Source organism: Grampus griseus (assembly GCF_964374135.1).
Source record: "Grampus griseus genome assembly, chromosome: 20".
NCBI lineage: Eukaryota > Metazoa > Chordata > Mammalia > Artiodactyla > Delphinidae > Grampus > Grampus griseus.
Window position 1 is genome coordinate 25519465 of NC_139014.1, and position 11923 is coordinate 25531387.

Here is an 11923-nt window from a genome sequence, read left to right on the forward strand (position 1 = left end):
ACTGACACCCACTTGTTTGTTCCTCAGACAAATAAGAAGACTGGAAAACCAATGATAAATCTGTACACAGACAAGGACACAGGAAAGCCAAAAGGGGAGGCAACAGTATCATTTGATGACCCTCCTTCAGCTAAGGCAGCCATTGACTGGTTTGATGGTATACCTCATTCATATAGTTTCTTTTTTTTTAAATTTATTTATTTGGTTGTGCTGGCTCTTGGTTGTGGCAGGCGGGCTCCTTAGTTGAACTTGCCGGCTCCTTAGTTGAAGCAGGCAGGCTCCTTAGTTGCGGCTCCAGGGCTCCTTAGTTGCGGCATGCATGTGGGATCTAGTTCCCTGACCAGGGATCGAACCCGGGCCCACTGCATTGGGAGTGCAGAGTCTTATCCATTGCGCCACCAGGGAAGTCCCTCATTCATACCGTTTCAACGTGTGGTTTGGATAAATGTTTTCTAGTATTGAAGTCAAAATATGTTCTCGTAGACGGTGATTATCTTCATGTTTACTTTTTTAGATATTCTATTGAGAATACAGGCCAGAGTTTTTACATACCTTTAGAAATGAGATGAACTCTGTCTAAAAGATTTCCTTATGTCATGCTTTGTGCTTAAGGCCACCCTGATAGAGATGTAGAGGGTTGGCCTGGTTGACTATATTCTTTTTAAATTTAGATTAATTTCCCTTAAAATATAATCTTAATACATACTTAGAAGAAACAGTAAGACTTTTTTTCCCCCTGAAAATAAGAAAATATGGGAGAGTAGAAGAAAGGAGTAAAGCATCCATAGTTCTCTACATAGAGATAACTACTGGTATTAACTTTTCCTTCCAGTTAGTTTTTTTTAAATAAATAAATTAATTAATTTTTGGCTGTGTTGGGTCTTTGTTGCTGTGCGTGGGCTTTTTTTCTCTAGTTGCAGCGAGCGGGGGCTACTCTTCGTTGTGGTGTGCAGGCTTCTCATTGTGGTGGCTTCTCTTGTTGTGGAGCACGGGCTCTAGGCACGTTGGCTTCAGTAGTTGTGGCAGGCGAGCTCAGTAGTTGTGGCTCGCAGGCTCTAGAGCACAGGCTCAGTAGTTGTGGTGCACGGGCTTAGTTGCTCTGTGGCATGTGGGATCTTCCTGGACCAGGGCTTGAACCCGTGTCCCCTGCATTGGCAGGAGGATTCTCAACCACAGTGCCACCAGGGAAGCCCCTTCCTTCCACTTTTTTAAAATAGTTTATCATTATACTCCAAATGTAGTTTTGTCTCATGCTTTTTTTCACTTAACGTCTTAACATAGTCATTTCCCCATGTTATTATAAATTCACTGTTTTTTTTGTACCCTAATTTAATAATAACTAACACTTACTGCATGTTTACTGTGGTTTATGAGCTAGGTATGGTTCTAAGAACTTTATGTGCGTTAACTCAGTTTGATCTTCACAGTAACCCTATAAGATGTACCCTTTTATTACCATTTTACAGATGATGAAACTCAGGCACAGAGAAGATAAATAATTTCCAAGACCACAGAATAAGTGGCAGGGTCAGGACTTAAACTCAGGCAGTCTAGCACCATTGTCTGTGAAGTGCTAAACTATGCTGGATTGACAGGCACTTGTGGTCCCTTCCAGTTCCAAGATTATTGCACCTGTGTCTTTTAAGACATAATTGCATTTCTTTACTTTTTCACAGATGAGGTTATGATAACTCTGTCTTCACCTCCATTTTCTTTACTTTTTTGCCCTAATCAGGCCCCATCACCTTGCTCTTGAAGGCTAGGTCCATTCTCCCTCACTTTTCTGCTTGTGTCATAGTTTCTGTGAATCATAAAACTATCATAGCTTATGATATGTTAAAAAAATTATTGTGCCTTTCCCCCATAGGGCAAATGAGCCTCTTAACAGTAACTCCATAGTTCAGCTCTCACCAGATCTTTTTACAGCTTTTAAAATACTGATCCATGGGTTTCGTATTTAAAAGTGCTTGTCATACCATCTGACATTGTGGAAGGTTGCCAGTCACAACAATTAGGACTTCGGTGAGAGTGCTAAGACTCCTGGATTTATAACTATTTTATGACTCCTTGGGCACCTTTTCCTTATATGTCAGTTCTCTTATTTAATATAAAGTGAAAATTTCTGTCTCTAAGGCCCTGGGACAGCAGAATATGTGTATGTATGCATGTATATAAGTAATCACATATGCACACTTTTTTTTTTTTTTTTTTTGTGGTATGCGGGCCTCTCACTGTTGTGGCCTCTCCCGTTGTGGAGCACAGGCTCTGGACGCGCAGGCTCAGTGGCCATGGCTCACGGGCCCAGCCGCTCCGTGGCATGTGGGATCTTCCCGGACCGGGGCACGAACCCGTGTCCCCTGCATCGGCAGGTGGACTCTCAACCACTGCGCCACCCGGGAAGCCCTGCACACATTATTTTTAAAGATACTACTTGTCTAAGGTAGAAAACATTTCAAACGGTACCAAGAGTATATAGTAAAAAATGAGTTTCCTTTCCACCTTTTCACCTACTGGAGTTAAGCACAATAGGCAGTGTATAGACAGGCATATGTGTGCACATGCATGCACATACACACTCATTCCCTTTAAAAAAAAGAAATGGTAGCATACTACATACATTGTTCTGTACTTGGCTTTTTTCATGTAAAATTTTAGATGGTTGTTTTTTTTTTGTTTTTTGTTTTTTTTGCTTAGTAAGAAATGACTGTCTCCTTGTGACAGATCTGCTGTATTTAGTAGATTGTGTCATGTTCTAGTACAGTTACCTTGACTCTTTGGAACACTAGTGTGTTTGAATTTCTGTGAGGACATGTCAGTTATTCCTCTGAAACTAAAAATTTGTAAGTTTTATATTTTTGAGAGGTGGAGATGTAGAATAGCATTTCTGCAAAACCATTTCTTTTTTTTTTTTTTTAGGAAAAGAATTCCATGGCAACATCATTAAAGTGTCTTTTGCCACCAGAAGACCTGAATTCATGAGAGGAGGTGGAAGTGGAGGTGGGCGACGAGGTAAAATACTTATTGCTCACAGGCCTGGGTATTACACAGAAGGTTTGGATTTGAGTCCATGTTCTGTCCCTGTTGTGTGAACTTGCTACTACTTCTCTCTCCCTATCGGTCTTTTTCCTTCTATCTTAAAAGTGAGGTACAGAATAGGAGATTAGGTAAATAAGGTGTCGTAATAGCTAAGAAATTGGTGGAAGAAGGTTCCAGAAATCTCTTTGGAAAGCTATATAAAGCAGTTTGTTATTCACCTGGACATTAGGAGGTAGTTGATTAAATGGTACCTAATTAGGTAGTTAATCTGACCAGTTTGGGAGTTCCCTGATATGTTGATAGTTACTTGTAACTCTTTCATTTCCATTGTGTCTAATTCCTTAAATTTGGAATATGTCTTCTCACTTAACCTTTATCCCTGAGATTCTGAAACTAAGGAGGGCATTATAGAAAGTGGACTTCGAAGTTTTTTAGTGCATTATTTGCACTTAAATGTGTGCCTTGGGGTCTTCTTCCACATCTCCTGCATTGACTAAATAAGTAAAGCCCCAAATCAAAGAATCATGGAGTCCTGCCATAAGGGGTTAATTTGAGGGGGTGCTGCCCAGTTATTGATGAACACTTGCTCTTAGTTCTTTCGTCTGATGGTTTTCCTCTGCTTTGTTAATGTCTGCCACTGATTCCTCCCCACTCCTTACTTCCCCCAGGCCGTGGAGGATATAGAGGCCGTGGAGGCTTTCAGGGGAGAGGTGGAGACCCCAAAAGTGGGGACTGGGTTTGCCCTAATCCGTAAGTATACCATTTATTTTGGTAGATGTAAGAGTTGGGATTGGGGTTGGAAGGTACAGGAGGGGGTTCTGAATCCATTGGAAACTATTGAGCATTTTATTTTCCTCCTTTCTCAGGTCATGTGGAAATATGAACTTTGCTCGAAGGAATTCTTGCAATCAGTGCAATGAGCCCAGACCAGAGGACTCTCGTCCCTTAGGAGGAGGTGGGTCAGCCTTTAACAGCATCTGCATGCTATTAATCTTCTGACTGGCATTAAGGAGACTTTCCATTATTCTGCTGGCCTTACTAGTTTGCATTTCTGCCTTGCAGATTTCCGGGGAAGAGGCTACGGTGGAGAGAGGGGCTACAGAGGTCGTGGGGGCAGAGGTGGAGACCGAGGCGGCTATGGTGGAGACCGAAGTGGGGGGGGCTATGGTGGAGACAGAAGTGGCAGCGGTGGCTACGGAGGGGACAGAAGTGGGGGTGGTTATGGGGGGGACCGAGGAGGTGGCTATGGGGGGGACCGTGGTGGTGGCTATGGAGGAGACCGAGGCGGCGGCTACGGAGGAGAGCGAAGTGGGGGGGGCTACGGAGGAGACCGTGGTGGTGGTGGCTACATTGGGGACCGAAGTGGAGGCTACGGAGGAGACAGGAGTGGCGGCGGCTATGGAGGAGACCGAGGTGGCTATGGAGGCAAAATGGGAGGAAGGTGAGTATTAGAATGTACATACTAACCTTTGTACCTCACTGCTCTTAGATTTTAGAGTCTGAGCCCTTTTCATCACATTTTCTTCCTGTCCAGTTTTTTAGAACTTGAATTTCCCATTGTCAACTCTTTCAGTTAGGTTGGAGAAGATCCGTTTAGTTTCCTGTTTAGCAATTCCTAAAATTTGTTTTGGAAATTCTTATTCATGATCTTTATATTTGGATGAATGTAGGTAAATGTGTGTGTATTCTTTCTCATAGCTAAAGATAATTGAGATTGAGAGATGATTTGAAACTGTATGTAAATCAGGCATTCTTAATCTAAGTGAGGGGAGAGCACACCTTTTATAGGAGTGTGCTTTTATAGGAGTGTGCTTTTTTTTTTAGCAAATCACATGTGCTACCTTGCAGTTGTTTCTCTGGAGATTCTGTTACACCTTTTCCAGATGAAAATCACTGGTGGTACTGATGGGAGTGTGCTATGCACGTGAAAGCTGTAGAGGCAAAAAAAGTTGAATAACCAGTGATGTAAAATAACTTCAGTTACTGTGCCAGAGACAATATAGGGTAGCAAGAATTAGTAAAGCATGTAGTTAAGAGCACAGAGTTTGGAGACAGACTGTCTTCTTTCAAATCCTGGCTCCACCACTTACTAGCTGCTTGATAAGCAAGTTACTTAACCCTTTGGAGCGTCAGTATTCTCATCTGTAAAATGGGGCTAATGATATCTCCTTCGTGGAGTTGCATTAGATTATGTTACAACGGTTGCCATGGTAACCATGCCATGCTGTGGGGCCATGGTAATCACTGTATAATTGTTAGCTATTAGTAATCATCATCTATTAAACACTTCTTACTGTGTGGCAAATCCTGTGAAAGTGTCTTTGTATACTTTAGTTCTAGTCCTTCTGTCAACCCCAGAGGTAGATGTACTTGCCATTTTACAGAGTTAGAAATGTTGAGTAACTTTTCCAAGATCGCATAGTAAGTGGCAGGTCCAGAATTCTTACATGAAAGTGTTTGCTTGCTTATTCCACTATACTACTCTTCTTTTTAGAGTTCTGGAATGGCAGTCTCTGACCTGAAATACCACAGTGGTTTAGAGTCCTTATTCTAGATGGAAAAATTTTTAAGAGAGTTAGTGATAGCAGGGCTTCTAGGAACTTTGTATGTCTTAAAGCTGATAAATTAGACATTTCGTAAGCACCTTCTAGGAGCAGAGAAATATATTAGGCATGGTGTCATTCTTATAGAAATTGTCAAGCTGATGCCAGTCACCAGCACCCTGAAGAAGTGTCTGATGCTTTCCCCTGGTAGAAAATTAGAATTTAGTCTGGCTCTTTATTTTTCATTCCTAGAAACGACTACAGAAATGAGCAGCGCAACCGACCATACTGATGACTGTTTTGAATGTTCCTTTGTCTCTGACATGATCCATAGTGAAATTGCCAGAGTTTTGCCTGCTGCTTTCCTCGTGGCCTCTTCTTGCGTAGTGAAATTAAGTGACATTTGGATTTTTATTTGGGTGGGAGGGCTGGGACAGTTTTCCTTTTAGAAATGTCCATCGAAATATCCCCTTTTAGCTTCCAGCCTTATCCTTCCCAACCCTTGAAGCTAAGTGCGTTGTAAAATATTGCCAAAATGGAAAGTGTTTTGTAATACTGCAATAAAGGATGTTTGTTTTGTGGACTTTTGTACATTAGTGTATTGTTTTGTCACACTCAGGATGCAGTCACAGCAGATTCGAACTCTAAAGAATTAGGAAATGAATTCTACTTCATGAAATTAAAATGTTACTTCCAACCATATTTATTGAGTTCCTACTCCATTTAGAATAGTAGTTTCCAAGCATGACTGCATGTCAGAACCACCAGAGGAGGTTGTCAAACTTCCAGATTCCTAGGCCTCACCCCAGGTCTACTGGATCAGAAATTGGTGGGATGTGGGGAGGTAGAGCTGGGAATCTTAATTTATCTTTAGATCACCAGGTGGTTTTGATAAAAACCAGGTTTACAGCTGAGAACCATTTATTTAGGGCAGTGTTCTAGACGCTGGGAATATGGGGGTCCAAGGGCTAGGAAGGAAGAGTAAGGGTTTGACAAACCAGGGTTAAGATACCAATATACATAATATGTTATTTGATATTCTTTAAAAAACTATTTTTCCTACCCTTACCAAGGGTAAGGCACTGCATCAGATGCTGGATATATTACTCATCAAGCAAACAGAGAGTATATAGTCTGATAAGTGCTCTGGTAAGAATAATACAAGGTGCTTTGAGGGCTGGTTGGAAGGATACTTAATCCAGTCATGGGGGATTGGGAAAGCTTGGTGAGCCTTGAGGGAAGAGTAGGAATTGGCTAAGTAAAGAGGCTGGGGTGAGGAATTGGTGTTCCCAGCAGAAAACTGACATGAACAAATATTAATAAATCAGGAGTTAAAAGAGTGAGGAACAGGCTGTGCCCTTGAGAATTGTATGTAGTGCACTGTGATTGGAGGAAGAAGTTTAAGAATGGGCATGCAAAAGATAAGACTGGAGAGATAAGCCAGCTCTACGATAAGGTCCTTGCATTTCATTTTCCCCCTGCCTCCACATGGGGAGTCATTAAAAGATTTTAAGCAGGGGAATGGCCTGACCTGAGTGGCATCAACTGAAAGATAATTATGGCTGCCTAGTAGAGAGGCTGGACTGGAGACAGAATGGTATACCAGGTGAGAGATGATACAGGTCTGAGCTCAGATAGTGACTGGATGAGGAGGAGATAATAGATTTGAGAAGTGAAGGGGTATATTTGATGGGATTTGGCTGGATGTCAGAAGTAGTGGGGAGAAAAGAGTTTTCTGGCCTGGGCAGTTGGGTAGATGTGCTGTTCATTGAAATAGGAAACACTGGAAAAGGAAACAGGTTTGGGAGTAAGATGAGGGAAATTAATTCAGTTGTGGGTAAGTAGAATTTGGGGCACTTGTGAATGTCCCTTCCAAGTAGGGACATTCAGTCAGCAGCTGGGTGTGCAAATCTGCAGCCCAGAGAACAGCAGCTCTGAACATTACGTGCCACTGATGTTCCTTACTGACTTCTGTCTCCTTTGCTAGCTTTACTTGCCCTTTACGTGTTAGAAGTTTCTCAGTTTGTTCTGATCCCCTTTCTTCTATTTATACGCACTTGTTAAAAAAAAAATTTATTTATTTATTTTTGGCTGCGTTGGGTCTTCGTTGCTGCGTGCGGGCTTTCTCTAGTGGCGGTGAGTGGGGGCTAAGCTTCGTTGTAGTGCATGGGCTTCTCATTGCGGTGGCTTCTCTTGTTGCAGAGCACAGGCTCACGCAGGCTTCAGTAGTTGTGCTGCATGGGCTTCAGTAGTTGTGGCGCACGGGCTTCGTTGCTCCGCGGCATGTGGGATCTTTCTGGACCAGGGCTCGAACCTGTGTCCCCTGTATCGGCAGGCGGATTCTTCTTAACCACTGCGCCACCAGGAAAGCCCCTATACTCACTTTTATCCTGGGTTTTATATGGTGATGACTACACCAAATTTATGTCTCCAGTCTGTCTTCTTCCCTTAACTCTGCATTATATCCAGCTGCCTACTTGACTTTTCCACTAGGATGTATTTAACATAACTTTTTTTTTTTTGGTGACTCCGCTGGGACTGAACAGAACTTCTGCTCTCCAAATCAGTTTCTTTCTTCCTGGTCTTCCTCATCTCAGTCTTAATCTACCCAAATCAGATCAGATAAAAAACTTAGAACTTACATTTGATTTCTCTTTCACTCATTCCATACTTGCAGGTCCTTTTAATTCTACCTCCAAAATATATCCTGAAACCATCTTTATATTCTTAGTTCTAATCCTGGTACAAGCTACAGTCATCACTTTTCTGGATAACTGCAATAGCCCATTAATAGGTCCCCCACAATCTTGCCCCTCTAAAATGTATTCTTCACACAGCAGCTAAACAATATGGTAATGATGTAAATCAACCTATATGTCATGCCTCTTTAAAACCCTTTCAGTGACCTCCCATTGTATGTTGGCTATAAATTCCTTACCTTGGCTTACCAAGCCCTGTATGATCTGGCCTTTGTCTCCACAACCTCATAGGAGAATATTTTTCCATACTAGCCTTACCTTAACCACATTGGTTCTAATCTTGATGGTACAAAACGTGCTTCTGTTTTAGTATCTTTGCGTGTGCTTTGTGCAGGATTCTCTTTCCTCATATTCACATGGTTGACTCCTTTTCATAACAATGTTGGGTCAAATCCCAGCCTCCCTCCCAGGTGTTTGCTGACCTTCGTATCTAAAATACTTCTTCCAGTCACACACACATCATCTCTTAATGATGTCCTCACAGTACTTATCACTATATGAAACGATCTTTTTGTGGTTAATTTCTCTCCTCCATTAGAATGTAAGTTCCAGGAGAGTAGGGAACCTCTTCTGATGTTCACTGTTCTACCCCAGTACCTAGGTAGGTACTCAATGAATATTGACTAAATGAAAGACTCTATTATTATAGATTTGAGCCATTAGTATATAAATGGTAATTAAAGTGATGAGAGTGGATATGATTAAAATAAGACTAGTGTAGTGGTTTTCCATCTTAGCTGGATACTAGAATTAGCTAGCAACTTTTTTAAAATGCAGAAGATGTCTGGGCTCCACTCCAGAACAATGGAATCTGTGAGGCCTGGGACATTTAAAAAACAAAAGCCCCAATTGATTCTAATGGTTTTGGAGTCTAGAGAGAAAAGAGCCTAGGACAAAACCCTGAGAAGTACCAATATTTAAGAGATAATAGGAAATTCCCTGGTGGTCCAGTGGTTAGGACTCCTTGCTTTCACAGCTGAGGGCCTGGGTTCCTCCCTGGTTGGGGAACTAAGATCCCACAAACCACGTGGTGCAGCCAAAAATAAAAAAAATAATAATAGAAGAGGATACTGAAACAGACTGGGAATACCAGTGAGGTGTCAGTGGAACCCAAGGGAAGAGTGGACTACAAGGAGGGAGAAACTAATGGGGTCAAGTGCTCGAGTTGGCCAAGTCACATAAAGGATAGAAAGCATTCATTGTATGTAGCAATACGGAGGTTATAAATTATCTTTGCATGAGATTTCTCAACCTTGGTGCTACTCACATTTTGGGTTGGATAATTATTTGTTGTGGAGGGCTGCCCTGTGCTATGTATAGGATATTTAGCCACATCCCTGCCCTCTACCGCAAGACACCAGTAGCAGCCCCCAATTGTGACAACCAGAAATGTCTCCCGACATTGCCAAGTGTCCCTTGGAGGGGGCAGAATTGTCCCTTTTGAGAACTACTGCCTTAGCAAAAGCAGTTTTGGTAGAGAATTGAATTCTGAACCCAAACTGAAGTAGGGTAATAAATAATAGAAATTAGAGAAATGGAGACAGGTAGTGTGGACAACTATTTAAGAATCTTGATTATGAAGGATGATTAGAGGTGAGGTGAGCTAAGGAGAGGAGGCATCTAGAAAGGGTTATGGGTTTGTGGGAGGTTATTTTTAAGATGGATGGGAATTGATCATGTTTATACACTATTTGAAAGGAAATGAGGAAAATTGATATTCAAATTCCTTGAAGGAATGGCACCCAAGACACTGGTGGAGGATTTTGCCTCGGAAGAGGAGAGTGCCTCTTGCACTGTAATGGAGCTAAGGTTAGTGCAGATGCTGATAATCGTAGTAACAGATGACTGACATTTATTGGGAGCTTACTGTATGCCAGGCAATTATAAGCAATCCATATGTGTTAACTCATTTAATTCTCATAACAATGCTGTGAGGCAAGGAGGTATAGGGAAAAATATTCCTTTTGAATGTAAAATCAGAGAAGAGGTGAATAGTGTAAATGATTTTGATTGCTACTGGAAAGGGGCTTTTAGAAGGGACACTGAGGAACAGAGACCCTGAAAGGTTAAGCAACTTACCCAAGATCACATCGCTAGTAAGTTACAGAGCTAGGATACTAACCAGAGTATCTGGCCTTAGAGCCTGTGCTATCAACTACTGTATACAAGGATTCTTATAACAGGTGGCAAGAAGTTGAGGTAATTTCATCTGATGTTTTTAATTTTTTTCCCCCGAAGAGAAATTATAATGGCCTACTGAGAGTTGGGGAGTAATAAGATAGAAAGTTTGAAGAGCCTGTAGGAGATGTGAAGAGAGCAGAGAAGGCTTGAAATTGTAACTAGGAACCCATAAAATTGCCAGACAGCAATAAGAACTCAGTTAAGATAGGAAGCAAGTATTTTGAGGGAACCAGTCTATGGATGTGTGAGTTTTCTCCACTATAATCAGCAACCTGGTTATAGGATCAGAGGCAATTTGATTGAGGGTTGGGGATTTTACTAGTCAGAGAGAGAGATGATAGTGGAAGTATAAGAATAGTGAGAATAGTGGTTGATGGATGGAGTCCCAGCTGAGTAGAAATTTAAAAAGTAAGAGGGGGCTAACAGGGAGAATGTAGGGAAGTCAAGACCTTAGTGTTATTGATGAGATTCAGAGGCCTGGTAGTGGGGATAAAAAGAGCTGGAGAGATAGAAGGTTTGGGTCAGAAAGTAGATGTTCACGATTTTGTAGATGGAGAAATTCCTGGGGATGACTAGGGCTAAGTGTGGCCATGGAAGTAGGTAGCTGAAGTGAAAGAGAGGGAAAAGCCTTTGTAGTTGAGCTGAGGGACTGAGGAACTGAGGTGTTGGATGGTTGTCCATAGGGATGGTGATAGCAAGACTAAGATTCAGGCAATGAATGAGAGAAAATAGGGAAGTGGGCCAGAGGGTGGGATAGCTCGTTTGAGAGCCAAGACCCTTGGAGAAACAATGACAGGACATTGTGACATTGGAAGGAATGTAGGAGGATGAGCAACACCTGACATTTCAGGAAGAAGCCAGTTCAAGAGCAAGGTTTCAGTTATAGCACAGAGATGGGGGAGAATGTTTGAGGAAGAGGTGTAGAGGTAGAGGGTATAGAGGAAGAGGGTAGAGAGTTTTTTTTTGCCATCAGTGGGAGTATCCAGAGATCCCATTAGAAAGGGAGGAGAGGTAAGAGGGGGACTTACATTTTGGATGGTGTCCAAAAATCCATCCCAACATATCCTGATGGCTGAGAAGAGTGGGCATTTCAGGCCTCTGAGAGAAGTTGGCCACAGCTTGGATTAAGTGTGTTTCTAAGAATATTGGATATAGGTAGCTCTGGTACTGGGAAGGCTCTGGTACCTTGGTGGCATACCAGACGGTCGGTGCTCTATGCAGACCTTTATGCTCCGTGCTGTCTTTTTTTTTTAAATATTTATTGTATTTATTTTCTTTATCTTTTTTTTTTTTTTTTGGCTGCATCGGGTCTTAGTTGTGGCATGTGGGATCTTCGTTGAGGCATGTGGGATCTTTTGTTGCTGCATGCATGCTTCCCTAGTTGTGTGCGGGCTTCTCTCTAGT

At 42.0% G+C, this 11923-nt stretch overlaps 1 protein-coding gene across 1 annotated transcript in view; it reads left to right on the plus strand.

The window, feature by feature from the left end:
• The window catches only part of TAF15 (TATA-box binding protein associated factor 15), a 29088-nt gene extending 22934 nt beyond the window's left edge, over positions 1-6154 (plus strand). Inside the window, exons 11-16 of the mRNA XM_082679088.1 lie at positions 28-157; positions 2917-3009; positions 3705-3786; positions 3903-3991; positions 4099-4477; positions 5832-6154. Of these exons, the coding sequence (XP_082535214.1) occupies positions 28-157; positions 2917-3009; positions 3705-3786; positions 3903-3991; positions 4099-4477; positions 5832-5871 (813 nt within the window). The 3' untranslated portion in view covers positions 5872-6154. The remainder of the gene's footprint in view (positions 1-27; positions 158-2916; positions 3010-3704; positions 3787-3902; positions 3992-4098; positions 4478-5831) is intronic.
• The last annotated feature ends 5769 nt before the right edge of the window (positions 6155-11923 follow it).